Genomic DNA, 15,341 nt, shown 5'->3' on the forward strand with positions numbered 1-15,341 from the left:
TTTAAAGATTTAAATTGAAATCTGTGCGCTGCATGAATTGAAAAAATGTTGGTTTCGTCGTAAATGTGATTAACACGCTGTTGGAAGAAACTCGTTTTCTCTTATTTTCGTTAGAAAAAAATAAAATGTAATACAGAGTTTAATTTCTTGTAAGAAACCCAGTGTCTACATGAAAAAATATATTTTTTAAAGTTTTAGTTTAGTTAAGTTATAATTAACCAACTAAATTCCGTAGTTATTCCGAATTAGCAGAGGACAAATTTCTTCAAATTTAAATAGCATTGAAATTTTCAATAAGTTGCAGTGGCGCTTCCAAAGAGGTAACTATACTATTGAAATAAGAATAGTTGATTTTTATTAAAAAAAAAAAAAAATACACAAATTAGAGCAATAATTGAAATTGATATTAAACAGCTAAAAATAATTACGTTAAATTTTTATAATTTTCTTTCTCTTATAAATTGCTTCCGTTAACGAATTATTAAAAATTAATTAATTATGATATGGCCTGAAGAATATAATAAAATTATTTAAAAAAATGAATATGATTTAATATAAAAACAAAATTGTAATAGAGAAAATATTATTTCGCAGTGGCTGCACATGGCCGGAGTTGAAAGATGGCTTTACCTGTCCCAGTTGTAGCTGGTAAGAACGTGTAAATTACTTATTATGATATTTTCATTTATTCTAAATTCAGTTGTCATTTATGTTTTTGGTATACTCAGTGACTAAGTAATTTTTTTTTTCATTTTTAATATTGGTTTTGATTTTTTAAATGATAATTGGATGATGATGTTTTTAGGCCACATTGTTCTATTTTAAAACGATGCACAGATGAATTTATAACTTCGACGTTAGTGATATCTGTTTGTATTTTGTTAAAATGAAGTAAATTTAGTTTGTCTTAGCATAAATATTTGTTTAACAATTGGTTCTTCACAAAAATTACAAGTGACGTATCACGTTGTTGGTCACGGAGGGTTGTATTACAGTATATTTGTTCAGTGATTTTGAAATTGGTTTACTTTCCTGCTAATGTGATTTATTATGTTACAGAACTATGTAAATTTATCTTTCAAGTAAGAAAAATATCTGTTAAAGCAATTGTTCAATTTCATAATGTTATATCTTCCATCAAATTAGTAATCAATCCATACTGTCACGTTTTCCACATTTACTGATGTGCGTTGCATATTATAGTTTTTAAGTTGCTTGGTATTTTCTGAAATGTACTTTCCTCGAACACTATTTTAATTTTTTTTTTTCCCCCATTGCATTTGTTTAATAATGCTGTATCTTCATAACATTCACACACTTTTTCATGTTATGTTTTATGGTACGATATGTAGACCTCATTTCGATTTGTAACCATGCAGTCTAATTAATCCTTTAATTTTGTATCGAACCTGTACGATTATTTTTCTGTTAATGCTATAATTGTTATATGACTGTATTCTTTTAAATAACATTGTGTTGCTCTGCCAATAAATTTCTTTATGGCTTTTGGTACTAATTTACAGTACAAGATAACGGATTATATATGAACACAACATAAAAATCATTCAGGTATCTAATAACATAGGCTGTAGTAAGAACACATACTTTATTGGTTTATATCCATGTTGAGTTGACATAATTTTGATTTAAGATTACACTGCATTTGCTATATAATTATAAATTGAAAAAAATATATATATATTTATTTTAACTTTTTCTTTCAGTAAGGGGTTCGACAGGTATTGCTGTTAACCAGGGGCCCCCGAGCTATGACATTATATCTGGATTTACCCGTGACATCAGCAAATCATGTAAAGCTATGCAATTTAGCCCAGATGGGCGATACTTTACATGGGTTAATGGAGCTGTGTAAGAATACATTATTTTTATTATAAATTAAGCTATATTAGGTAATTTGTTTTTTCATAAACTGGTAAACATGATTTGTTTCTGCTTCTATTTAACTTGTCTTTTTGGTGTTTTTATCAGTAATTTTGAATCTGAACAAATTTTTCAATGATTTTAAACCATTAAAGATTTTTGTCATATTGTTTAATGATTTTAATATCATTTAAGATTTTATAAAAAAAATAATAAATAATGTAATTTATTAATATTACTTGCTTTTGCATTCTGTTAACTAGTCAACAAGAGTTTAGCTTGTGTTTCTATCTGAATGTAATAGATTTTAATCACTGATATGTAATGAAAAATTTCATTTTCTTAGTACGTTTGGTTTCAGCTGTGAATAATTCATTGCAGAAATATATAGGATTCTAATATGGACTTCATAAATAAAAATCCCTAAAAGAATGGGTTGTTTTTAATTGTTGGTTAATTATATATATTTATGGACTTGCCTCTGATTTTGATGAAAATCTTGAATATACCTTATTTAGGACTGAAATTATTCGTAGCAATTGAAATTATTCAATAGAAACACCTTTCATTTGAGTTCATCCCTCGTAAATTTCACAGTACCTTAAGTAAAAATTTCATAAATCAGCTCTGTATAAGTGTAATGTACGTTAATTTAAAAAAAAAACTGTAAATTAGGTTGAGAATGCGATTAGATACACTTAAACTTAAGTTAAATTAAGCATAAGGTGTGGGTTCTGTTATATGTGCAATATACATTATATATGAGTAACTAGTGAAATCTATGTAAGTTTAATTAGGGTTAGGTTTGGTTGGTTGATTTATAAGTAATTCATAAATTTGATGGAATACTCAATTTATCTGATGGAAGTTGCAATTCAAGACTTCTGCCTAACTTAACCTTATTCTTAACTAAATTTAACTGAAATAAAATTATTTATTTGACAAATAATGTATTTTAATATATATATATATATATAGTGCAAGATAAAATTTTAGGGGTGGGTACTGTGTAACTTACGAAGGATATAACTGGTTAAAGGCATTTCCAATGAATAATTTAAGTTGTAACAAGTAACCTAGTCCTAAATAAGATATATTCCAAACTTCATCAAAATCATAGGTGGGACCTTGATGAATATAATTATCCAATTATATTGTAATATATTGCAGTAGCATTAACATTTTTTGTTAATGCATGTTGAACTCAACTCTTTGTCTTTCGTGCAGGTAGTGGATTGCAGTTACTTAATTTTGTTATTCAGTCTTGTTTGAGACTTTATTTAGAGATGTGTTTTCTTTTCTTGAGAGTTCTTAATGATAGTAGTACATCGATGGGAATGTCACATGTGGCATTCGCATCAGTGACATCCTGACTGAGGCAAGAGCAAGGCTGAGAGATGCCTTTTGCCTATTTTGAAGATGATTTCTGGTAAAGCCCATTAGGGCTAGGTTCGGAGGTGGTGGTGTGGTGAAACTGAAACTGCCACAAGGAGAGTCTTCCCCCATGGGATCAGGATGTAGTAACATTAAAATTAGAATAATATTGATAGTCGATTGATAATTAATGATGTACCTGGCGCCTTACTCTAAGTCAGTAAATTACCAACAGTGTCTGGAATATTGCACACTATTGTCAAAATATTACAGTGGGTGTTGTAAAAAAAATAATTGTGAGAGTTTGGCAATTGTCTTTTTTATTTGCTGATTTTTCTCAAGATTTTGTTTAATTGTATTTTGGTTATCAATTTGAAATAGTTACATATTTTTAATCTGTAGAAAAATATTGCTACTGTATAAACTGCTTCTTGCTGTAACTTTTTTTTAGAAAACTTAAGAACTTTTCATACAACGGTTTTTTGTAGTTAGCAGGTTTTAAAGTGTGAACTGATATAGACTGCACTGTGTGGCAACACATTCTTTCCATACAATTAAAACTGGTAATACTGTTATTATAATTTTAATAATTTTTTAGGAGTGAAAGTCAGAATAGTTTCTCATTAAATACATCATTAAGAATCAAATATTTAAGTTAATAAATTACCAAATTACATTTTATTTAATTGTTGACCTCTACCTCAAAAGATGGAATAAAATATAATTTAATAAATGAAAAACCTTTTTGTTTATTTTAATTTCAGAATTAAAATTGTCTCTACAGCAACTTGGAGTGTGGTAGCAGAAATACAAAGACCAAAAGTTTGTTGTTTGGATTTCTCACCTAAAGGAACATATTTAGTTACATGGGAACCATTTATAGGTATGTTTTTTCAATTATTTGTTTTGTGTTTGAATCTTTTTTTGGATGGGAACGTATACCTTGTAAACTACCTTACTTATTTTGACAATCTTTTGTATATAGATTCTTATAAAATATAATTGTCCCTGAGATTGATGTGTATGTTTCTGAGCTTACACTCTGAAGTTCAAAGACAAAACATGTAATTTGATTCACCTCTGTCTTACCTAACATTTATATGTGATATCAGCAGTTGGTTATGCATAATTACAGTAAGATTAAGATAATTAGTGCTTGGTAGGGTAGGTTGTTTGTTTTCCTAATATATTGTATAGGTTGTTTGTTTTCCAATATCATATTGATATTGATCAGTGCGATCAATAATATTGATCACATTGTCTTGAAACCATTTGGCATCTTCTTGTAAATATTGAAAAAGATCACACTAGTCTTTTTTGTTAGCATCTTTAATCTTCAACTGATGTACTTGTTTCAAAATCAAATTTCTTGTAGGATTAATGTTTGCATCACTTCTCCAGAATGAGTAAGAAGCAAATATTGGTTGATAACTTGTAGAAACTGAAAGCTGTTTTCCTGTATATTTCATCATAACTTCTGTATTTTAGTCATTTTTACTTTTAGGAGTTGTTTTGATAAATTGTTTTAAACTAGTTGCCCAGTCATAGATTATATATGGATCACAAAGAACATAAAAGAGAGCAGGTTTTATCTGAACCAAAGCTATTATTTTCAATTACTGTTTTGTATCTATTATGTTTTATCAGAATATTGAATAATCCAAAGTTCCTGTCGCATTGACTGTAATAATGTCTTCTGACTGGAAATATGAAGTATATTAACAGAATAAACAAATAAAAACCATGAACAAACTATCATTGTTGTCTTGTTTTTGTTCTGTGCACCACAAACATCTGAAAACATAATATTTCTGTAAAATTTTTAAATTTTTTTCTAGGGATTGAAATAAAAAGGATATAACAGAATTTGCTTCTTTTTTTTATTCTGTTTCCGCAAAACTGTACACGCAACTTGAAGAATCATTGTGCACATGAATGTTGAACACATTGAACCACAAAAACCATTTATAGAATTGAATGTTGAAACCTCTTTAATAATTTTATGGCTTGCGACATTTCTCTAGTGAATATCAAAACTTACTTTCATTTGAACATCTTGTTTTATGGCTAATGCTGTTTAACATTTATTGCAATAGTTACAAATATCTGAATGTAATTTTTTAAAGGAAAAACTTCATTTCTGATGGAAAAATCTCAAATACGTTTTGTATTTCATTCTAAGCTTTACTTTTGATTCTTTAAAATAGAATTTTTTGAATAATTCGTAGTTTTTTAACAGTTAGATATCAGGATTTTCAAAAAAAAATTTGTTTACTTTTTTGTGCGTAATAATGAGAATCTTGTGAGGAATTGAATTGCTAAATCCCATACAGCAGATTTTATCTTATGTGGTTTATTTAAGTGTTTACCATAATTGTCAGTAACCATAAGTTTACTTTCTACAACAGAATTTTGAATGCCTGGAGTTTTTTGACAGAAATCTAAAATAGTTTAATGAATGGTGCACTATCTTTTTTTCGGGCTATGAATGAAATATTTCCTAGCATTCTGTTTGTTTTTATTCTTAATGTTTGTGCTTGACCTTTTAACTTCTAACCTATAAATTTCATTAGTGATGTATTTTGCTTAGAATTATCACATATGTTCCAAAACAGAAAAAAAAATTTTCTTGTTTTTTTTTTTTTTAGTAACAGAAGAATAATAAAGCTATTTATACAACTCTGCACATGAACAAACTGGTTTTCCTTTAACAATATCGCCTTCACAGTTAACATAACCCTTACTGGAATTAAGTTTCATTTTTGTTGACTCACGTTTCCATAAGTCTTTATAAACTTTCTTTTTTTTATTCCAACATTTAGCTCCTTTTCTTTTATTTCTTTCACTATTGGTATCTGATCTAAAACAACACAGACTGTAAATAACGTTTTAACTGGAGTACAAACTTAACCTCACTCTATGGAAGGAAGGTTACATTATAGTTGTAATTCTGTAAGAAGTACCAATACAAATATAATATTTTATACACATATGTAACAAAAGGTGGGGAATCCAAAAATTCATTCTCTGAAAAAAAGGCCTAATGAAATTTAGGCCCTCCTCCTTCCACCTGACTCCTCAATTGTGAAAATATTTTGAATGTTTCAGAAAAATTGAATAATTATTTTAAATTTTAACAGTCTTAACTACAGTTAAATTGTTAATATATTTTTTAATAATTTATTATTTCACTGTATAAGAGAATTAAATCAATATGTAAACTTTTGTCTGGTTTAATTTTACAAAAGCATAACAGTTTAATAAAAGAGCAGAATGTAATTCTTTTAGTAATTATTGATTAATTATTTGTAATTAATTAAGTTATTTAGATTGGCTCTGAGATTTTTTCTATGATGGCTTTCTTTGCTCTTTATTAAATTGCAATAATTAGTGCTTGATGCCAATTAAAAATTATAGACAGATTTAACCAATACTCAAAAGTTACAAATTATTACATGAGTATGCAAGTGTTTATATTTTTTAAGATTACTTGCACAATTCTTCAGATTTAAATGTAAAGATGTTTAAGCATTGCTCTACTATTCAAGATCTTGCCTTAAAGTATTATATATGTTTTGAAAATTCAAATAATTCATCAACGTATTATAACATATTATATTATTGCAAGTGCTAACCAAGCAAAGCCATATTCAAATTCTATAAATTGTATTTGAAGTCTTTAAAATATAGAAACCTAATAGTTACTTACATATTAAGAAAAGAATTGTATGAAATATTTAGAGTAAAACAAGAAATTAAACTTATAAGGATAAGTTTTTTGTTAATAATACATTATATTCATTACATTTACACATAATTGTAGTTGTAAAATAAGTAATTCAGTTTACATATATTTAAAAGATTTAACTGATTTTGAAAAAGAAAAATGCAAAGAGAAATTAAGTAAAATTTGGTAAAACTATTAATCAATTAAGGAATTATAACAATTATTGTAATGCAATACAAAATTAATATCAATAATTATAATAAACCTAATTCTCATAACAGTAATTGTAATAGGTATCAAAAACAGGAAACAAAATTAAATAACAATTTTAAGAACTTTACTAAAATCTTCTGAAATAAAGAAAAATTAATAATTTCAAATTAACACTTTAAAATTTAATGTAATTGATAAACACAAGTATAATATAATAAAAATATAACTAATAAATTATAATAATAATTAGTACGGATTATAATATTGAAAGAATGGGTATTTAGAAAAAATAATAATTAAACATAATATAAAAAACAAGATATGAATAATAAACAAATTATAACAAAATTTGAGGTTATCAAACAAAAAAATAATCTTTATTGATAATTTCTAATATTATTAACTTCTGACAAGACTGATTCACCAATTGTTGTGTGTAAAAATAAGTACAAAGAAGTTATGAAATAATTACATTGAAGAAAATAATTTAAAGTAATAAAAGATCAAACAAACAAATATCTAAAAATTGTAAAATATTTAATATGTAAATGTAAACCAATATTTAATTGTGAAAATAAATTGTTTCTCAATATTATCTATACTGGAGGAAGAGGGGTTTTGTTTGTTGAGGATAAACAAAAAAAACCTCTCGATCAGACGCAACCATTTTTTTACCCACATTTCTTAACATAACTGAGAAGGTTTGTAGATATATTTCACTTTGAAAAAAAAATTTATATACAATAAAAGTATCATCTATAGTGATCAAAAATTTCTCTTGGTTGGTTTGATATGCTGTTAATACATAAATACACTATGCATATTTATAATTACATTGGTTGTTGTGACTTATCAGTTATGACTTATTTTTCTACTGAAATGCAACATTTTATTGCTTAAAATGATGGATGGAAGTGATTGTCAGTAGTGTAGTATATCTACATTGTAGCTGTAGAAATATTTTTACAGTTGAAATCAGTCACCTTTTCCTTTTTACCTGTATATATACTATAGTTGTTTTTCTTATCTTCTTTCTGTACCAGATTATTGTACCAGTTGTTATTCATCTTTTATTGTGAGCATATCATATTTATTTTACGTATCCTGTGTAATTCATTTAATAGTGATATAATTATGATTTCGTGAAAAACATTCATGATAGAGGAAAAGGCGCACATTATCTGGTAGTTAGAGGATGGTGACATGGAAGAACTATGACAAAATTAAGAAAAATTTTTAAACAAATTGTATGAAATCAAAAAAAAAAATTACGGCCTAATCAATGTAATGATGAAGACCAAGCGTTGTTAAAATGGTTTAATTACCAGAGGGTTAGTGTTATCACTATTAGCGGTCCTGTATTGCAAACTAAGGCAAACAATTTTTCTGAAACATTTGCTTAACTGCATGAAATAACTTCAGCTTGGATACAATGGTTCCATCAGTGTCACAATATTGTGTGTGGGTGGCTACAGCAGCTCCAACTGTTGACAGAAAAATGGCTAGAAACCATTTGGCCAAAATTAAAAGAGGGCTATTCTGACTAAAAGAATCTATAATGATGATGAATCTGGTCTTTGTTTTAAACTGGCGCTAGAAAGAACTCTTTGGTTTAAAGGAGAAATGTGTTCGGGAGGGGGGAAAATAATCAAAAGAAAGCCTAACAGTACTAATTGCTACAAATATGACTTGAACTGACAAAAAAAAACTTCTGGTTGTAAGGAAATGTGCCAAATACTGATGTTTTAAAACTTTTAAATTGCTTCGAAGGTATTTGAAATGTACGAAAGTACATAACAGATCTCTGTTACAAAGATGGGATCATGAATTAAAATTGAAAATTACAAAATTCATTGACAACTGTCTGGCAAAATTTGAGGTATATGTTAGTAGGTTGATGACTAACATTTGCATGCATCAGGTACAGCCTCGATCTAACTAATCATGGCTATTCGAAAATATACACATACACACATTTGTTTGTTTTGTTTTTTATTGCATAATGAGAAAATCAACTGAATGATTACTTTTAGATTTGCAGGATACATTTGTGTTATCCCAGTGAAGTTTTTAAGCCATTGACCGAGGCCCTAACTCCCTTGAAGATTAAGATATTAAAAAGTATTCTTTATTTCTTCACCCCCAAGGAGGGTGAAGTTGTGAATTAAAGATATTAAGGAAAAATAAATTAATCCTTTCACTTCACTATTACATTTCTGTCACTATGGCAAAGAAATAGATTATGAATTTTTCATCATCAGTGGTATGTATACTTCAGTTGTTTTTTTTTTTCAGGTTTCTGTAAAGGCTGAATATTATTATTTATCAGTATTATTCTCACAACCATGAGGATAACGTACAGTGTGGGGGTCCAGGGGTGTAGCCCTTTGGGTAGATGGGGAGTGGCAACCGAAGCAAGCTCTGCAGGTGCCCAGGGTGTCGAGCCCCCTTGGCAAATTGGGAATAGCGAGCTCCGCAGCCATGGGGTGGGCCCCGTGGTCCTGGGAGGCTCTTGAGTTGGCTCTGGTATTTGCCTGGGCTGAACTTAGCCCTGAGGGTCCAGGTTCTGGCTAGACGGGCCAGCTAGTATCCATATATACAATCACTCCAAACCATAAATTACTGTATTACTAAAACTGCATAAAATAAATAATCAAAAAAATTTAATAAATGTTATAAATCAATCCTGAAAATACTATCAATTGTCAATTTAGAATTTTAATTTTTTTGTTGTGGCTTTTTAGTTACAAGTAAACAAAGATATATATATATACATATTTATATAGCTATGGCACTTGGTAATGTAAGGATTCTATCGCGGGATCATGCATCTAAATTGGTTCAGTCATTGAACTGTTATGGTGGAACAAAAATACATTCATACATACACACACCTAAAATACATTATACTACTTTTTGAGCAGTTGTGTAAAAATAGTACCTGCTTATTTTATAGCTAAAAATCTTAAGAGTAAAAATGAATCTTATATATAAACATAGTGAAAAAATGGTTATGAAGTTATGAATAAGTTAAATTCTGTTACGTTCATTGCTGCCTTGAAATGACCTGACCATTCCAGAATGCCATAATTTTTTTTTTTACTTTTTTTAGATGTATTGGCCATCACTTATACAACATTATTTCTTTGTTACAATACTGCTCTAATTACATCACAATTAATGTTTGATGAATGTAACAAAGCAAAGGAACATTTTACAAGGTCTATAAATAAAGTAATGAGACTAGTTTTTTTTTTTTGGCAGCCAAAGTGGCAACACTGTAAAGTTACTAGTAAACATATGGTTTTATGAACAGCTGATTTATATTGGTTATTATTATTTTTAGTCTTTTACCACATATATGCCTAATTTAATATCGGTGGTCGATAACGGTAACAATGATGTGAGAGGGGGCACAATATACAGACGTGCTGATACAAGCATCACTCCCACCATAGCAGCGCTGCAGCCCCACCACTCTTAGGCTCCAATAAAAGAGCGTGCACAAGAGTGAATTTGCGATTCATCATCCACCACCACCTGGAGAAGACCAAGAAGACAGAAGTTCCTCAGCCGGCGGAAGTTCCTCAACGTGGGACTACCTGGCGGATGCCAACATCCCTGCTGGAGCAGCAAGCTTGGCCAGCCCGCTGAGGGAGCCGCTGGACATGGACGCTACCTTTCTGCTTCAGTTTCAGTGTGGGCTGCAATTGCCCTGGCCACAGCTAACCCAGCAGCAGGAGCTGGCCCATGTGGAATCCCTTGGGGAGAACTGTCTTGGCCACACCGGTGAAGGACGACCGATGTCAACCTCACACTGCGGGGCTCTGGGAGCCATCACTGCCACGCTGTAGTGGGGATCCTACTGTTGCTGAGGAAAAGCCCGGTCGGACATCAGTGGCTGAGCCGCAACTCCCCGACTTCTCCGGAGACCAGCTTCCAGACCCAGCAGCTCTTCTCAGAGCTAACGCAAAAAACAGACCTTTACAGGGCCACCATAAGGTTAGTAAGTGCCACGTGCTGTCGAAGCCATTTGGCGACAGCCTATTGTTGCCATGTGAGACGTAAACAAACTTTCCTTGAAATGAGTTTTTGTTACAAAAATGTGTGATACTGATAATGAGCAACATTGTGCAATCAAGTTTTGTGTTAAATTTTGTGAGAATGCTATTAAAACTTGGATATTTGAGTATGACCCAGAAACAAAATGCCAGAGCAAGGAGTGGCACACTTCAAACTCATCACATCCCAAAAAAGCAAAAATGAGCAAATCAAAACCATGCTAATTTGTTTTCTGTGATAGCAATGGTATTGTCCATAAGAAGTTTTTGCTTACAGGACAAGCTGTAAATCAATATGTTTACCGAGAAATCCTTCAAAGTCTGTGGAAAAGAGTTGCCTGCGTGAGACCAGCCATTGAAGACAACTGGATGCTGCTGTATCATGGAAATGCACCTTGTCATACAGCATCTCAGTTAATGAGTTTTTGGCAAAGAAAATATTCTTGTAGTTCCTCAACCATCTTATTCACCTGACTTGAATCCCTGTGACTTTTTTTGTTGAAATTTTAAAAAGCACCCCAAAGGACACCATTTTTTAACAGTAGAAAAAATAAAAATGTAACTGACCGCCTGAAGAATATTCTGGTTTCTAAGTTCAAACACTGCTAATTTTATATTAATAAAATTAAAACATAAATATAAAACATAATTAATAAAATTTAAGGAACAATAATGAAAGTAATAGAAACAACTTCAGACGAAATATATAAAATTGAATATAATGAATATTATAAAATTCATATTGGTAAAACTAACAGATCTTTTTAAAAAAGATTTACAGAACTTTATCATACTTACAGAAACAAAAAAAAGAGGTGTGTTTAATATGGACAATCATTGTTACAATGTAAGCTTATGTAATATATTACTGATAATTAAAAAATGAATATACTTGAAAAATATTAAATTTATAAATTTAAACAAAAGTATGAAATTATAAATCGCCAGATCGTATTTGAGGATGATATTTTAATTAAAGTCATGGTGGGTTGTAGCGATTGGCAATAATGATTACAAACAAAGGAAAGTGTGGTGTTTTAAATTTACATCATTCCAGTAATGGCAGTGAAATTTTGTGGTTCTTAGTGTTTGTTTTCTAAATTTTGTTTCCTTTTATTATTTGATGTAATTATAGAATTGTGTACAGACTGATGAATTGGATCCTGCAAAAGTGAACTATTGGTATTCATTTTTTTTTAGGTTACTGTTACTGTGTTTGAGTGGTTGCTCTTTGCTGGCTACCTCCCTGTTTGCCGGAAAAAAGGTGTTCTAAAATTGTTGTTTAAAGGTAATGATTATAACCCCACTGTGAGCTCCTCTTATTGGCCTAGGTTTTTGAGAAAATATTGTGATAGATTGAATTCTAGAAAGTTGTTGATGGATGATTAGTATTGTTTTTGCTCAGGCAGGGGCCTGGAAGATGCTATTCTTAAGGTTATGAACATTGTTTCTTCTAGTGAGTCAGTATGTCTTAGGTATCTTTTTGGACTTACCATGTGGGCCTTGTTATTTCTGATATTAAGCTCATTGATATCCTTGCAACTGAGCATCAATTACATTAAGATGCTAAGAAGGTAGGCCAACTTATGTCTGGGCATATAAAAGGAACAGATTACCAAGGTTTCCATTTATGGCAACTTTATGGTGGACTGAATCGTCCAATGGCTGTTTCACACGCTGATGTGAAAAGAATGCAGGTAGTTACGTGGATCTCCTCCCAATTGGCATATTACACAGTTTCTTTCTGGACATGGTGCTTTTCGAAATGGGTTGGGTAGATTTGGTTTAATTCAGGCTTGTGTCTGTAGTGTAGGGCCATTGATGGATGATGTGTTCCATGTCTTATATGTTTGCTTCAAGTTCGAAACTGAATGTACCAAAGTAGCTAGAAAGCTTGCAAGGCTCAATTCTGGTTTTGATCTGAAAGTTAATTGGAAAACGAAAAGGTAATAGAATATAGTTGCTGGCTTCATTAGATTCTTAGCCATGTGGAGGATGACAGAGGTGTCTGATGCTGTTATAAATGTATAGATAGAATTGCAATCTGGGTGGCTAGGAGCTCACCTGGGTGCTTACTTCGCAAGATTGGAGTTTTGGCATCAAGCCCTGTTAGCTAAGATATTTGGTGTTAGGATGAGATGGATGTGTGTAGAACTCCTGTGAATGGAACTGCGATGTGGGAGGGTGTAGGCATTGACCTCGTTCTTCAAAGCCGACCAGAGGAGAGAGATAGGATATGTCTTCATTAAAGGTTTATTAAATTTATGAATCTTTCTTGATTTTGTAATTCAAGAGGACTTGATTTTGAAGTAAATCAAGAGTTTTTGTGTGAAACCTTCGGTGTTACAGGAAGGTGTGCGGATGGATCATGCTTCTGTAAATCTGTTAATTTGATAGTTAACAGTTTGTAAGTTGTGTTTGGCTTTTGTGGTTGGAAGAAGCCATATGAAGGCAATAATTGGTTGTGTAAATACACTGATGGAAATGTCGCTGAAGCATTTGCATTGGTGGCATCCTGACAGAGGCCAAACTGATGACTGTATTGTGTTATCAAGTTTAGAGGATCTAAAAGACAATCTCTGATGAAGTCCATCAGAGCTAGGAATGAAGGGAGTGGTGTCCAGGATCTTCAAATGGTGGGTGTCTCACCTATTGGGTTAAGATGTATGTATGAGAAAATAAATAATGGTAATTAATTATTTACAGTTACAGACCCACCTCTGATTTTGATGAGATTTCAATATAATACCTTATTTAGGATCTAAGTTATTTGTTACAATTGAAATTATTCATTACAAGTGCCTTTCACCAGAGTTATGCCCGTGTAAGTTACACAATACACCCAAAAATTTCATTACTTCGCATTATACATGTGTGATATACATTATTTGCTGACTAAATAATTTGGTTTCTGTTAAATTTGGTTAAGAATAAGGTTAAGTTGAGTAGAAGTCTTGAATTGCGATTTCATCAGATAGAAGACTAAGTTTATCAAATATATATATATATTACTTATAAAACAACCTTACCTAATCTAATCTTAACATTCTTTTCCCCCTGTTTAGCCTATGGGAATCACTGTCAGGTATTACTTAAGAGGATGAATGAAGATGATGTGTATGAGTGTAAGAGAAGTGTAGTCTTGTACAGTCTCAGGTCAACCATTTCTGAGATGTGTGGTTGATTGAAATCCAACCACCAAAGAACACCAGTATCCACGGTCTAGTATTCAAATCCGTATAAAAGTAAATCTAACCTTAACCTAACTAAAGTCAATTAAATTTCACTTTTACATAATTTATGGAGTAAATAATATTGTTTAATTGCACATTTATCAACCCCCCCCCCCCCATACCTTAAGCTTAACCTAACTTATTTAGTTTAATTTATCTAATTCCATTCTTAACTTAATTTCACTTTAACTAAATTATTTAGTTAAAAAATAATGTATATTTCAGTTGTACAGTGTTGAAGTATAACATTTTTGGTGAGGGTACTATGTAACTTAGGGATGTAACGGGGTTGAAAGGCATTTTTGATGAATAATTGTAATTTTAATGAACAAACTTAGGTCCTAAATAAGGTAAGTTTCTAATTTTATCCAAATCAGAGGTGAGTCACTAACTGTGTAAAAATTACATTAATAAAAAAACCATTAAATTATTTAATATTTATTTATATATCTGAAAGTTTTTAAAATTCCTGTTTAAAATAAGCTGTTTAAGAAGCTTTTCTTTAATTTTTTACTATAAATATTTCTACAAATAAGTTTTATGTAGAGTAATTTAGAAGGTGAATATGTTGATCAGAAATAAGAAAGCATTCATTCAATTAAGATAAATCCAGCATTTTAAGGAAAATATGAGAATAATTGAGATATTTATTGTATAATTTAGTCTCAGATTTGTGAATTGAATTTTGATTATTTTTTGAAGTATTGAAATAAGTAACCTAGAAGTGTAATGAGTTAATTTTTATTAAAAATAAATAAAATGTTTGAACTACTTCCAAAACTATTTTGCTTTAAGTGTTTTTGAGTGTCATATGACTAGACTTGAAATAATTGTTTTTTTTTTACTCATTTT

The 15,341-nt window shown here is 30.4% G+C and overlaps 1 protein-coding gene across 5 annotated transcripts in view; it reads left to right on the forward strand.

Annotated features, from left to right (window-relative positions):
- Positions 1-492: 492 nt before the first annotated feature.
- The window catches only part of eIF2A (eukaryotic translation initiation factor 2A), a 78,275-nt gene continuing 63,426 nt past the window's right edge, over positions 493-15,341 (forward strand). For 3 of the 5 annotated variants that reach the window (XR_012758516.1, XR_012758517.1, XM_075379903.1), the window contains exons 1-3: positions 493-648; positions 1,725-1,869; positions 4,020-4,138. Coding sequence is in view for 3 of the 5 variants with exons in the window: in XM_075379903.1 (XP_075236018.1) it covers positions 621-648; positions 1,725-1,869; positions 4,020-4,138 (292 nt within the window). In the remaining 2 variants the exon portion in view is untranslated. Of the gene's footprint in view, positions 649-837; positions 857-1,063; positions 1,083-1,724; positions 1,870-4,019; positions 4,139-15,341 lie in introns of those variants that run through there. The other 2 variants (XM_075379904.1, XM_075379905.1) reach the window with 2 other exon arrangements.

Source organism: Lycorma delicatula, chromosome 12 (assembly GCF_047948215.1).
Source record: "Lycorma delicatula isolate Av1 chromosome 12, ASM4794821v1, whole genome shotgun sequence".
Taxonomy (NCBI): Eukaryota; Metazoa; Arthropoda; class Insecta; order Hemiptera; family Fulgoridae; genus Lycorma; species Lycorma delicatula.